Raw genomic sequence first — 14,758 nt, 5'->3', positions numbered from 1 at the left:
GAAGGCCCCGTTCTCGTGTTGCCATCCTCTGGACCTCTCAAGGAGGAGGCACACGAAGGAGGGCCTCAGAAGATGATCTCTGAGTCTGGATAGGTTCATTTGAATGGGAGGCTCTGGAGACTTTCCCCCCACAATAGCCTGTTCAAAAACAGTGTCAGTACACTCTAGAAAAGGCCAAGGAAACTGCTCCTCCTCCCGGGGAGAAAAGCCTTGTCGACTTTCTTCCTCCAGTATCTACAGCTGAAGAGCACAGCTCAAAGAAAACAGCTGCTCCCCAAACTCAAACAAGTTTGGCCGACTGCCTACGGGTATTTAAGAGACATCACCGAATATATCCGGTTGCCCCCCGGAGATTACCTGATCGTCACCAGCCTTCAAAACCCTCTGGCTGAGGCTGAATTCACCATCCGCGTCTTCACGGAGAAGAAACATCAGTTCCGGTGAGTTCTGATGCCCCAGAGGGTCTAAGCCTCAAGGCTTGTATCTCCTGTCTGTTCCCCCTGTTTTTTTAAGAACTTAATTTTTATGTTTAAAAGTCAGCCTCAATCGGTAACTGTGGGTAGTATTCAGTGCTAGAGTAGAACCATCAGCATTCCTAGACATGACTAACTTAGGGTTCATCCACATTTCCACTTTGACCCAATCTATTGTTGTAGATTTTTTGGGGGGGTTGTGATAGGAATTTTATGGTCTTAGATATATTGTAATGTACCAACCAAGCACATATATAGATCAGCACAGGAAGGCCAACCTGGAACCATTTTGATTCCTAAACCGAGCAAATGTTTTCTCTGCAAGGTTTTCCTCCCCATTGTCTCTTTCCTCACAAATCCTGTCTTAAGGACACATTTAAGATATGAATAGGGTGTGAGCCTGTGACCTGACCCAGGAACTAAGTATTTATCACTACAAAAGAAAGGCCAGGCTCCCCAGGAAATCCAATCAAGTAACCTGCCAGACAGGAGATAAACAACAACAGGAGAAAAACAATATTCAAATTTCTGTTTTAGACCGCCTTTTCTGTGATGTAGGTGTGATGTATCTGAGGGGTGGTCTTAGGTTATTCTCTCCTACCCAATAGGGAACCTATGTAAGGACTCTATATGGGCTCTTGGATACCCCATAAGGGAAAAGGGCATATTTTTGTTTACAAGAGGGAACGACGACCCTTAAACCCTACTAATTAATAAATGGTAGGATTTTGATCATTTGGGATGTGAAAGGAGAAATACAAGAAGTGGAGGATTGGGGATGATGCCCGTACCTGCACATTTAGGCACTCCTAGATGATGTTATGTTGCCTTCTAGGGAAATTGGCGAAGAAGTCAGCGCAGATGATAAAGCTCTACAGGTAACAGCTTATTCTCTATGGCAGTGCTTTAGGAAGATCGGCTGCATTTGTTTGTTGGCCTGGGTTCGGCATCCTCGGAATTTCAGCTTTCTTAAAACATGAGGCCAGATTCTAGCTCTCAAACCGCAGGCGCAGCTGCAGTCCCTGATAGAATACAGCGGTACCTCAGGTTACATACGCTTCAGGTTACAGACGCTTCAGGTTACAGACTCTGCTAACCCAGAAATAGTGCTTCAGGTTAAGAACTTTGCTTCAGGATGAGAACAGAAATCATGCTCTGGTGGCGCGGCGGCAGCAGGAGGCCCCATTAGCTAAAGTGGTGCTTCAGGTTAAGAACAGTTTCAGGTTAAGAACGGACCTCCGGAACGAATTAAGTACTTAACTTGAGGTACCACTGTATTGCAAACCAGAAGGCAGTTGAGCAGGCGCAAAATGATTAGGGGCACGAAATTCCAGCGCCTGGTGTTGACTCAGTACGGTTGTGCGCTTCAGTCGCTGGGCTCCGTTAAAAGCAGCTTTTCCATGCAAACCAGGAAGTGACCTCTCCAGACAATAGAACAGCTCTTCTTTACTTATCTCTGTGACTGCGATCTTTTGTGTAAAGCAAATGCCGTTAGGTCAGGCATTTAATCTGACCCCTGGATTAAACTTCAGTCCTAAAAAAAGCTCAACAACTTTGAGCTCAATAACCTCAACAACCTTGGTCGGCCCTCATGCATGTTCACTTCCTCAAATCTGGCCTTCTTTGAAAAAAGTTTGGGCTCCCATTCATTAGGCAGTTGAATGTGCATGCGTACTCTGTCCATTTCCCTCCTTCCCACTCCCTCCACGCAGCCCCGGGGGCTGGCAACCCATGCTATGCCACTGCCCATTTGTGCCCTGAGTCAATCAGTTCGGTTCTCCTTCCCCCAGACTTTTAAAAAACTGTGAATGTGTTGTTCTGAGAGCCGGTCACTCAGTACTGTGCACAGCCAACTTATCCCCTGGCTTGATTTGCTTTTAATGTGTGGATATTTGTCCTGAAATCCAGGACTGTGGATCCGACAGCAAGCTTGCCCCTCAAATAATGTACATCTCTCTCACGACCTTCTTGCTTTCCAGATAATGATATCGCCCAGGATTGAACTCGACCAGATGCTTGAGAAAAATTTCCTGGAGCGGGCAGGCCAGGTAAGGGAGTGTGAGAACATTGGTCAGCACAGCCCTTACCTGCTTGTCTTGTTTTGCAATTGGTTGATTGTCTGGCTTATTTAAATAAATTTAAATATTAAATTTTTAAAAATAAATTTAAATGTTGCAAACTACTCACCATCAGTGAAGGGTCCCTTTTTAGAATCACCGAGAAAGCAGAGAGACTACAACAAGGGATGTCAGAGAATTCCAGTGAATGCAGAAATGGAAGCAGAAATTGCTGATTCACACATATTTACCCCGTGTTTAGAAGGGAAATCGATCCAGTGAATAAATCAGTATTCGCTGTTGTAGATTTCAGTCTGCAAATGATAGCTAATTGAGCACACGCATGGTCTGTTTGCATTGTGTTGTGAATGAGCAGAATAGCGTAATGACAACATAATTCATGTAATTAATTACCGTATTTTTCGCTCTATAGGACGCACTGGACCATAGGACGCACCTTGTTTTAGAGGGGGAGAACAAGGGGGGGGGAAATCTCTCCCTCTCTGCTCAGCGCCCCTTCAGCGAAGCGGCAGGAGAAACGGAGCCCCTTCCATTTCTCCTCCCGCTTGGCTGAAGGGGCGCTGCGCAGCTCTCCCTCTCTGCTGAAGCCGGGAGAGTCTTGCTCTCCTGGCTCCAGCGAAAGGAACCTGAAGCCTTCGGAGTGCAGCGGGAACTCGCGCTGCGCTCCGAAGGCTTCATGTGGCTATCCCTGAAGCCTGGAGAGCGAGAGGGGTTGGTGCGCACCGATCCCTCTCGCTCTCCAGGCTTCAGCGAAAGCAACGCGAAGCCTTTAGAGCACGGAGGGAGTGCTCCCTCTGTACTTCGGAGGCTTCGTGTTGCTATCGCTGAAGCCAAGGAGCCTGCATTCGCTCCATAGGACGCACACACATTTCCCCTTAATTTTTGGAGGGGGGAAAATGTGCCCTATAGAGCGAAAAATACGGTACATAAGCTACGTAATTTTGCCACAGCAGAAAGCAGGATGAACAATGTAGTTTTGGGCAGAGAATGAACTGCAGTGGGAAGGAAACAGTGCTGAATGCAACAAATACATGGCAGTGGCAGAAGGAAACATGGCAGACAACAGCGGGACCCTGGTTGATGTCCTGAGTAGGAGAGAAAGAGTCAGAGGCACTGGGAATAGAAGTGGAGGAGGAATTGAGGGTGCTTGGCAGGCCCACAGTGGCCCCCACAGCCCACCTCAAATAAGGGTTTAGACTGGGGTAGGGGTAGAGGATAAATTCAATTTAGTTTGCATTTTATTAAAAAACTATATATTTCTCAATTCTCACACACCAGTATGCAAACCGAAACACAGCTACCCTTTGAAACTCTCACAAATTTTGCAACACTGTTCTCCAACCAAACAGTAATTATTAAAATGTATATATTGGAGAAAGTGCACATGTAATGTATAGATCAGTGAAAAGAACGTACAAAATTGCATTATATTAGGGGAAATGGTTTGCAAAAATGTGCATGTTAGTCAAAAACTGCATACAGCAATGTGTTGATTAGGATAAATTTACACTGAAATGCTGACAAATTTTCATGAGGATTTAAAGTACATTTCCGAGCACAATTCAAAGTGTTGATGCTGACCTTTAAAGCCCTAAACAGCCTCGGTCCAGTATACCTGAAGGAGCGTCTCCACCTCCATCGTTCCGCCCAGACACTGAGATCCAGTGCCGAAAGGCCTTCTGGCAGTTCCCTCATGGCGAGAAGTGAGGTTACAGGAAGCCAGTCAGAGGGCCTTCTCGGTAGTGGCACCCGCCCTGTGGAACGCCCTCCCACCAGATGTCAAAGAGAAAAATAACTACCAAACTTTTAGAAGACATCTGAAGGCAAACCTGTTTAGGGAAGTTTTTAATGTTTAATAGGTTATTGTATTTTAGTGTTTTGTTGAAAGCCACCCAGAGTGGCTGGGGAAACCCAGCCAGATGGGTGGGGTATAAATAATAAATTACTATTATTATTATTACTATTATTACAATACTACTACTACTACTACTACTACTACTAATAATAATAATAATAATAATAGGAAACCCCTCAAATTGCCATAGAAATGGGGTGGGGTGGGGTTTGATTTAAGATTAGAAAAGTGAGAAGATTAGAGAACCAAAATTGGCAGATTCCATCATTCCTGATCACTGGCCAGGTTAGCTGAAGTTGACGGGAGCTGGAGTTCTCCAATATCTGGAGGGCCAGAGGTTTGCAGCCCCTGCTTTTCACAGAGCATTAGCCCTGAGCCTGACTGGCATGGAGAAGAAGGTGGGGCCCATTACATTATGTGACTTTTCTTGGATTTTTATTTGGCTGATTCAGGACCTGCAAATGGGCGCCGCTGAACTCCGGGGCCTTCTGAATCAGATCATGAAAACGACTTGTGAGTATCCAACACGGTTGCCTCCCCCATCGGCTACATTCTTCCACCTCTTCACTTTCTTCTAGTTCGTTCCCATCTTCTCTTTCCTAGAATTTAAAATCTGGAAAGAACATGGAACTTATTTCCCTCTCTCCCACCGGGTGCTGGCAACCGGGTGCTGGCAACCCATGCTACACCACTGTTCCAGACTGTCCACTTTTCTGTGAATGGGATTCAGTTGCATGCAAGCAAATTTGGGTTTGGCAACTGAAGTGGATTTGACACTGTTGTGCAACTTCCAACACACACACACACACACACACACACACACACTTTTAGCACTGGAAAAGGTGGTAACATTTCTTGGCCTGCTCAGCCATTTTCTTGGTTCTGCTTTGGCAAATCTGCCCCTCTCCTCTCCAGGAATTACTTTAAACCCCTCCCTTTCCAAATAGTGTTGCCTTAATTGAGTGGCAGTCATGAGCAAGAGTGCAATGAGGAGGGAGGGAGCATTTAACCCTTTCTTAGCAGTGCAAATCGTCCCCACTCCCAGAATCCCACTGGGGAAAGGAGGACTGTCCACTTGGCTGCAGGGGTTCCAAAGTCAGGAAGCAGAGTTGCTATTCCACTACCGCCTTAAAGCAGATTGGTGGTAATTGGGTGCTGCTAAATTGTCCCCAGGGGGTGGCGCTGTGGGTTAAACCACAGAGCTTAGGACCTGCCGATCAGAAGGTCGGCGGTTCGAATCCCAGCGACGGGGTGAGCTCCCGTTGCTCAGTCCCTGCTCCTGCCAACCTAGCAGTTCGAAAGCACGTCAAGTGCAAGTAGATAAATAGGTACCACTCTGGCGGGAAGGTAAACGGCGTTTCCGTGCACTGCTCTGGTTCACCGGAAGCGGCTTAGTCCTGCTGGCCACATGACCCAGAAGCTGTATGCCAGCTCCCTCGGCCAATAAAGCGAGATGAGCGCCACAACCCCAGAGTCCGCCACGATTGGACCTAATGGTCAGGGGTCCCTTTACCTTTACTAAATTGTCCCCATCTGGGAGCACCTAATGTCGCGAATCCATTCCTCTGCCCTTGTTCCTGCATCAACCAGCTCCGAGGGCCTTCTGGCAGTTCCCCCAAGCTAGCTACAGGGAACAAGGCAGGGGGCCTTCTCGGTGGTGGTGCCCGCCCTGTGGAATGCTCTCCCATCAGATGTCAAGGAGATAAACAACCAATAGACTTTTAGAAGACACCTGAAGGCAGCCCTGTTGTTAATGTTTGATATTTTATCTTGTTTTTAATATTTTGTTGGGAGCTGCCCAGAGTGGCTGGGGAAACCCAGCCAGATGGGCGGGGTATAAATCATCATCATCATCATCATCATCATCATCATCATCTGCAGTAATTATGTGTCCATCCTCTCACCACTTTCTTTTCCAGGGTATCCGCTGAAAACTGATGGCTTTTCCATGGAGCAGTGTGAAAAAATCACCCAGCATTTCAGTGTATCCTTCTCTAGGGAAGTAGATGGGGCCAGGTATCAAGAGGGAAGGGAGTCCGGATCCAACCCCTAGCTCAAGAAAATAGTGGTCCATTGAATGAAAGAGAACCCCAAATTCCCATTCTCTCTTCCGTGTAGGGATGGAACGAGCACCCCAAACGGGGAGGATATGTGTGTCTCCGATGGGTCAGGCTACATTCCAGCTGTGCAAAAGCCAGAGGTCTCTACGCACTGCCTAAACATGCACTAGCTGCATCCAAAGCAACATGGTTTCTCATGCATGGTGCAGGGAGAATCTCAAGGGCTAGAGGTCCCCCACCCCTGCAATGTCCCATTTGCTTTTCCTTAACTCTGTAACAGGGCAGCAAGACAGGCAAGCTGACACTGAGCGAGGTTAAGCAGTTCTGGACTAAGATAACGGAATGGGAGGTGAGGGTATGGACCAGATCAGCTGGACAAAAGCCCACCTCTGAAGAGGTTCCCCTATCCTTGGCCACCTCTGTCAGGGTTGACGGGTTCTGGTGTCAATACAGGCAGAAGATGTTGATCTGTTGAGCGGACCATCAGGAATCGGTCTTCTTGTATTTTTATCAGCCCTGGCCAATCTAAACTGCCCCTGAGAAGAGGGATCGACTGTTAAACCACTCTGGGAATTGCAGCTCTGTGAGGGGAAGAAGGGGGATCTCCTAACCGTTCCCGGCACCTTATTCAACTACAGTTCCTGGGATACTTTGGGAGGAGCTATGGCTGTTTATGGGATGCGGGTGGCACTGTGGATTAAACCACAGAGCCTAGGGCTTGTCGATCAGAAGGTCGGCGGTTCGAATCCCCACGACGGGGTGAGCTCCCATTGCTCGGTCCCTGCTCCTGCCAACCTAGCAGTTCTAAAGCACATCCAAGTGCAAGTAGATAAATAGGTACCGCCCCGGCGGGAAGGTAAACGGCGTTTCCATGCGCTGCTCTGGTTCGCCAGAAGTGGCTTAGTCATGCTGGCCACATGACCTGGAAGCTGTACACCGGCTCCCTTGGCCAGTAAAGCGAGATGAGCGCCACAACACCAGAGTCGGCCACGACTGGACCTAACGGTCAGGGGTCCCTTTACCTTTAACCTTTATGGCTGTTTAAATTGATGTGGTACTGCTTTCAATGCATAGCACAGAGGGGGCCTGACTCTCTTGAGCTCAGTATTTGATAGCAAGATGCTATCCAGCGCCGAGGGCTTTCTGGTGGTTCCCTCACTGCGAGAAGTGAGGTTACAGGGAACCAGGCAGAGGGCCTTCTTGGTAGTGGCACCCACCCTGTGGAACGCCCTCCCACCAGATGTCAAAGAGATAAACAGCTACCTGACATTTAGAAAACATCTGAAGGCAGCCCTGTTTAGTGAAGTTTTTAATGTGTGACATTTTAATGTATTTTTAATCTTTTTTGGAAGCCGCCCAGAGTGGCTGGGGAAACCCAGCCAGATGGACGGGGCACAAATAATGAATTATTATTGTTACTATTACCTCTCCCGATTCCACTCCACAGAGTATATTCATCGGTTATGACATGGACAGGTCTGGCACCATGAACACCCATGAAATGCAGCTGGCATTGGACACGGCAGGTGAAAAGGAGTAGGAAACAATGCACGGGGATATTGTTCTTTGTTATGAAGCTGGATTTGTGAAAATCCTCTTTGTGGAATTCACAGGGATCCTTTAAAAGTCATTTGGTGTTAGAAAAGGATCTCTACTTCAAGGCAATTCCAAATCTCTCCCCCCTCATCCCCCCCCCCCCCAAATCCAGAGGTAGTCGTGAGTACTAAGAAACTGGCTTGTTGGATCCACGCACCCACACTTCTAAATCCCTAACTAGAATGGAACTTCGTGGTTCAAAAGTGCGAAATTCAGATGGGCTGCAAGGAATGGACAGAGTGACATTCTGTTTCTGATCCTCCTGTGAAGTATAATCTGGATGGGAGTAACTTTACAAAAAGGGTGGCGCTGTGGGTTAAACCACAGAGCCTAGGACTTGCTGATCAGAAGGTCGGCGGTTTGAATCCCCGCGACGGGGTGAGCTCCCATTGCTCGGTCCCAGCTCCTGCCCACCTAGCAATTCGAAAGAACGAAGTGCAAGTAGATAAATAGGTACCACTCTGGTGGGGAGGTAAACGGTGTTTCCGTGCGCTGCTCTGGTTCGCCAGAAGCAGCTTAGTCATGCTGGCCACATGACCCGGAAGCTGTACGCCGGTTCCCTCGGCCAGTAAAGCGAGATGAGCACCGGCAACCCCAGAGTCGGTCATGACTGGACCTAGTGGTCAGGGGTCCCTTTACCCTTAAGCTTACAAAACGAGGGTTACAGGCAGTTTGAGATTCCGTGCCTTTACAGAATGGTGGCATTTGCTTGCAAATTCAGTTTCCAGAGAATCTTTGCTGTCATTCACAAACAAACAATGGGTTTCTAGTCCCCATGGCTGCAGAAACAGATGAGTTGCTTGTGGGCAATTCCTGCAGGATTTCAAGAGGTTTGGGGTAGCTGAGTAAGATTTTGAGGGGGTAGCCCAGAGGTGGGCTCTCCAGATGTTGCTGGACAGCAACTCCCATCATCCCTGCTAGATGGAGCTGATGGGAGTTGTTATTGGAGGCCAACAATATCTGGAGACTTCCTATTGGAAGTGTAATAAATGACACAAAGCCAAATGCTAAATTTGCTTACTTTCCGTATTGTTCTCCTCATTTGTGGAATTTTACTCAGGGTTCCACTTAAACACAAAGACAAGGGAGGCCCTCGCAGCAAGATATGGCAACTCCTGGCTTCAGGTGGACTTTGACAACTTTGTGTCTCTCATGGTGCACCTGGAAAGTGTTTTCCGTAAGAGACAACTCCCTCATTTTATTATTGTTGTTGTTCAGTCATGGTTGCATCATTCCCTTCCTCCAAGAAGCTAAGGGGGATAAGTGCTTTGCTGAAACTGAAATTAATGCAGAGAAGTTTCTGGTTCAGCAACTGTTTTTGCCATAGAATTGTCTATTCAGAGTGGGACACATTCATCTGAGTAAAAAGGCAGTTGAAAAATGTAACAACAACTTCAAACATATGATGAAGTGAGCTGTAGTCCGTAAAAGCTTATGCCATACTGAAAGTGCTAGTCTTTAAGGGGACACGATACTTTTTAATGTGTTTTTTTTATTATAATAGACTAAGCATGGATAACCCTCTGGAAAATATTTACTATGAATTTTGTGATACACTGCTGATATTTAAATGCAAACTTTTAAGCAGTGTTGATTAATGCAGAAATGGCAAACAACGCACTTGTGTATGAACGCACCTGAAATTGAGACGGCTTGGAAATTGAGAAATACATCCACACATCTCTAATCTTGGCATGACTATGTTTTTGTTTATTTTCACCAGGGCAATGCAAAAGCTGGGATGCTAATGACAAGGGACAGATTTGCATGACAGAGCAAAAGGTGAGGAAAAGGCAGTTGTCTCTAGACTGTCTCACATTCACCCTGCAGACATCGCCCCCACATCTCCCCCAGCATAGATTACTAAACTCCACTACACTTTTTGGGGTGGGGGATGGGAGGGCGGTTGTATGCATGCCTTTTTCCGCACTGGGAAGGTGGTGAATTTGAGATCATCACCATCAATTCCTCCAGTAGCAAAATCAAGTGTCGATAGAAATGCAGCCACAACAGGGCGAGGGAGGCACCAGCATGTTCAGAAGGGAGAAAGCGCCGTTAACAACAACAACAATTCATTATTTATACCCCACCCATCTGGCTGGGTTTCCCCACCCACTCTGGGCGGCTTCCAACAAAATATTAAAACACAGTAGTCCGTCAAACATTAAAAGCTTCCCTAAACAGGGCTGCCTTCAGATGTCTTCTAAAAGACTAGAAGTTGTTGTTCTCTTTGACATCTGGTGGGAGGGAGTTCCACAGGGCGGGCGCCACTACCGAGAAGGCCCTCTGCCTGGTTCCCTGTAACTTGGCTTCTCACAATGAGGGAACCACCAGAAGGCCCTCGGAGCTGGACCTCAGTGTCCAGGCAGAATGATGGGGGTGGAGACGCTCCTTCAGGTATACAGGACCGAGGCCGTTTGTGGCTTTAAAGGTCAGCACCAACACTTTGAATTGTGCTCGGAAATGTACTGGAAATCAATGTAGGTCTTTCAAGACTGGTGTTATGTGGTGTCGCCGGCCACTCCCAGTCACCAGTCTAGCTGCTGCATTCTGGATTAGTTGTAGTTTCCGGCTCACCTTCAAAGGTAGCCCCACGTAGAGCGCATTGCAGTAGTCCAAGCGAGAGATAACTAGAGCATGCACCACTCTGGCGAGACAGTCTGTGGGCAGGTAGGGTCTCATCCTGCGTACCAGATGTAGCTGGTAAACAGCTGCCCTGGACACAGAATTGACCTGCACCTCCATGGACAGCTGTGAGTCCAAAATGACTCCCAGGCTACGCACCTGGTCCTTCAGGGGAACAGTTACCCCATTCAGGACCAGGGAGTCCTTCACACCAGCCTACCCCCTGTCCCCCAAAAACAGTACTTCTGTCTTGTCAGGATTCAACCACAATCTGTTAGCCGCTATCCATCTTCCAACCGCCTCCAGACACTCACACAGAACCTTCACCACCTTCACTGGTTCTGATTTGAAAGAGAGTTAGAGCTGGGTATCATCCACATATTGATGGACACCCAGTCCAAACCCCCTGATGATCTCTCCCAGCAGATGCATGTAGATGTTGAAAAGCATGGGGGAGAGGACAGAACCCTGAAGCACCCCACAAGTGAGGGCCCATCTGAACACTTATCCCCCCCACACCTTCTGAACACGGCCCAGGAGGAAGGAGCGGAACCACTGTATAACAGTGCCCCCAGCTCCCAGCCCCTCTAGAGTTGCAGAAGAAGAAAGCAAAGTCTAATCGAGCTAATGTGGTGTATGGGTTCAAGGGCTGAAAACAGAGGGTAGAAAAGGATGTTAGACTGCTCAAGCCACTAACAGGTTGCAGTATTTTGGAGGATTATGGTTAGGGGAAGCATCTCCTGCCACTAAACCCTCCAGTCCAGTATGTTAGGAGTTTTTAAGGCAGGATTTGACTCACTAGTGGCTCTCCAGATGTTGTTGAACTCTAACTCCCATCATAGCTACTGGTCAGGGGTGATGAGATTTTGTCAGGGACTGTGCTGAGGAGGAATGGTGGGATTCTGAATCTTCCCAGGAGCAGGAGGACAGTATAGATTTGGAACGGTGGTTTGCAGAGGGACGTAGTTCAGAAGGCAGAAGCTGGGAATAACTGGGTGGTGAACAGCTAGGAGAAGAACAACTGGGGGGGGGGGAAGAGTTAACAGACTCAATATCGCTGGAAAGCATCCATCCGATCAGCCCAAGGTCAAGGAGAGCAGATAAGGTGGCAGCACAGAAAGCACAGTGGTTGCGAGATCAGGTTGCAAGTCACGGAAGTGACGTGGGTGACTAGAGGGGACGTGGGTGGAACCCTTAACTGGGAGCACCTCCATTCCGAGGAATGGATTCTTTGTTCTCTTGCTGTGATCGTTAAAAACCATAAATGGTAAGAGTCTCCTTTCGCTTTGTTCTGTTTATATATACTGCCAAAGAGGGGGAGGGAGCCGAGTCCATGGAACCTGACGGATTTGTAGTCCAAAAGCATCTGTGGGGCTACAGGTTCCCTGTCGCTGCCATAGAGTATCATGGCCAATGACAGCTCAAAATGAGTACAGGCTGTGTAGGAATAAATATTTTCCCCTCTCTTATCTATGAAGATAATCTCTCCCAAGCAGGTCAAGTAACAAGAAGAGCCCAGAGCAACGTGGGGCAAGAGAGTAGTGTTCACATGAGCTTTTCATGCAGCTCACGATGCTACCCAGTTTTTAAGTTAGCCCTGCGGCTTGTCCAAGCCCTCTGTCCTCCTTATAACACCTGCAACTGTCTACTATATTGTAGCCCAAACCAAGTGGGGAATTGAAGCTCACCTGATTTCATTTCTGCCTTTCAGTGGATGGATCTTGTCATGTCCACCTGATTCAGCCATCTCCCACTCTCCATCCGTGGATGATCGCGATTCATTATGCCCAGAGGCATCCAAAGACACTTCGACATTCACTGAACGTTTCGCAATCAGAATAAATCAAGCACTGCAGTGAAATACTTAGCCATTTTAATTCTATAATGGATGTAATTAAAATGCAACTTTCGGTCTCCACCTTGTTTATAGCTGCAAAGAATACCATTTTAATTTGCATATAAGTATCAAATGAGCAGGGACGCGGGTGGCGCTGTGGGTAAAAGCCTCAGCACCTAGGGCTTGCCGATCGAAAGGTCGGCGGTTCGAATCCCCGCAGCGGGGTGCGCTCCCGTTGCTCGGTCCCAGCGCCTGCCAACCTAGCAGTTCGAAAGCACCCCCGGGTGCAAGTAGATAAATAGGTACCGCTTACTGGCGGGAAGGTAAACGGCGTTTCCGTGTGCTGCGCTGGCTCGCCAGATGCAGCTTCGTCACGCTGGTCACGTGACCCGGAAGTGTCTCCGGACAGCGCTGGCCCCCGGCCTCTTGAGTGAGATGGGCGCACAACCCTAGAGTCTGGCAAGACTGGCCCGTACGGGCAGGGGTACCTTTACCTTTACCTTTTTATCAAATGAGCAGGAGGCGGTTAATCCCAGGGTTGTGGGTTCGAGACCCATGTTGTGCTAAAGATTCCTGCATTGCAGGGGGTTGGAGTAGATGACCTTTGTGGTCCCTTCCAACTCTACAATCCTATGAAATGTACATTCTTATAACAACACAATAAGGTACAAAATTATTTTATATTACCATATTTTGGTTTTGATTTGTGATGAAGTTCAGAGATTTATCTGTTTTATTGTAACATGTTTACTGATGCTCATTGCTGGAATAATTTTATATAAGCTGCTTTTTTTGATCTGCCTGGAAAGCTGTATATAACTTTAGGTTTAAAATTTAAAGTAGTTTAAAGTTTAAAAAGTTTAACTTTCAGTTAAGTGGAAATTAGGAACATTTTTCTGCTCACTAATATATATATATCCACGTCAGTCAAAGGAAGTCCAAAAATATGCAGGAAACTCCACAGAGTTAGCAACATTTGCTTGGCAAGGGTTAGAGCAGGCTTCCTCAAACTCTGCCCTCCAGATGTTTTTGGACTACAACTCCCATGATCCCTAGCTAGCAGGACCAGTGGTCAGGGATGATAGGAATTGTAGTCTCAAAACATCTGGAGGGCAGAGTTTGATGAAGCCTGGGTTAGAGTAACGTCAAGTTGTCTCAGCAGATACAATTCAGCTACTGTCAGGTTGAAACACTGACTCCAAAAGTCAACACCTAACTTGTAAAGCTTTAACGAGGTAAATGGTTTTTTAATTGATGAACTATAAATTCAAAATGTCTCTACTAATATACCAGGCAATTACAGGTCTACACAGTAAAATCTACTTAATAAACGTTGCGTCAGCCAAATGTAACTTACTGGTATCCCCTCCATATTTTTTTTTAAGCCTTTGAGAGATTTATTGAGTATAGTATTGTGACTAATACAGCTGACTCACAAACTTTTCTTTCAAAATCTTCTTGCCTATGAATACTCATCATCCCTGGCAATGGGCAACTGGAGGCGAGTATTGGGTGCGATGCAAGTCTCACTCTCAATTAAAGAAAGACAGCAGTAAGACCCAACAGCCCTGGTCACAATACCCAGTGGTAACTGAGCACGTACCCTAACGTCCCTTGATTCACCACCATCTTCTGCAGCCACACACAGAGTTCCTTGGTAGACAAGATAGTGTTTCTTCATACATAGTTAAATCATGGCGTTCAAGGCTAGAAAAGGCACTGGTGCCCCCCCACTTGAATGGCCTTAAAAGGGCTAGATGAATTTGGGGGGGGGGGGTAAGACTGTTGTTGTTTGGTCGTTTAGTCGTGTCCGACTCTTCGTGACCCCATGAACCAGAGCATGCCAGGCACTCCTATCTTCCACTGCCTCCCGCAGTTTGGTCAGACTCATGTTTGTGGCTTTGAAAGCACTGTCCAACCATCTCGTCCTCTGTCGTCCCCTTCTCCTTGTGCCCTCAATCTTTCCCAACATCAGGGTCTTTTCCAGGGAGTCTTCTCTTCTCATGAGGTGGCCAAAGTATTGGAGCCTCAGCTTCATGATCTGTCCTTCCAGTGACCACTCAGGGCTGATTTCCTTAAGAATGGAGAGGTCTGATCTTCTTGCAGTCCATGGGACTCTCAAGAGTCTCCTCCAGCACCATAATTCAAAAGCATCAATTCTTTGGTGATCAGCCTTCTTTATGGTCCAGCTCTCACTTCCATACATCACTACTGGGAAAACCATGGCTTTAACT

General features: G+C 47.3%; 1 protein-coding gene across 2 annotated transcripts in view; it reads left to right on the top strand.

Annotated features, from left to right (window-relative positions):
- Positions 1-13,876, top strand: part of LOC114602046 (calpain-12) — a 33,649-nt gene extending 19,773 nt beyond the window's left edge. For both annotated transcript variants that reach the window (XM_077932346.1, XM_077932347.1), the window contains 10 exons: positions 232-440; positions 1,309-1,351; positions 2,453-2,521; positions 4,859-4,919; positions 6,326-6,390; positions 6,747-6,815; positions 7,914-7,992; positions 9,123-9,239; positions 9,786-9,844; positions 12,399-13,876. In XM_077932346.1, coding sequence (XP_077788472.1) covers positions 232-440; positions 1,309-1,351; positions 2,453-2,521; positions 4,859-4,919; positions 6,326-6,390; positions 6,747-6,815; positions 7,914-7,992; positions 9,123-9,239; positions 9,786-9,844; positions 12,399-12,425 — 798 coding nt within the window. In that variant the 3' untranslated portion in view covers positions 12,426-13,876. The remainder of the gene's footprint in view (positions 1-231; positions 441-1,308; positions 1,352-2,452; positions 2,522-4,858; positions 4,920-6,325; positions 6,391-6,746; positions 6,816-7,913; positions 7,993-9,122; positions 9,240-9,785; positions 9,845-12,398) is intronic.
- Positions 13,877-14,758: the final 882 nt, after the last annotated feature.

This window comes from Podarcis muralis, chromosome 7 (assembly GCF_964188315.1).
Source record: "Podarcis muralis chromosome 7, rPodMur119.hap1.1, whole genome shotgun sequence".
In the NCBI taxonomy this organism is placed as follows: domain Eukaryota; kingdom Metazoa; phylum Chordata; class Lepidosauria; order Squamata; family Lacertidae; genus Podarcis; species Podarcis muralis.
This window is presented reverse-complemented; position numbering and strand designations above follow the sequence as displayed.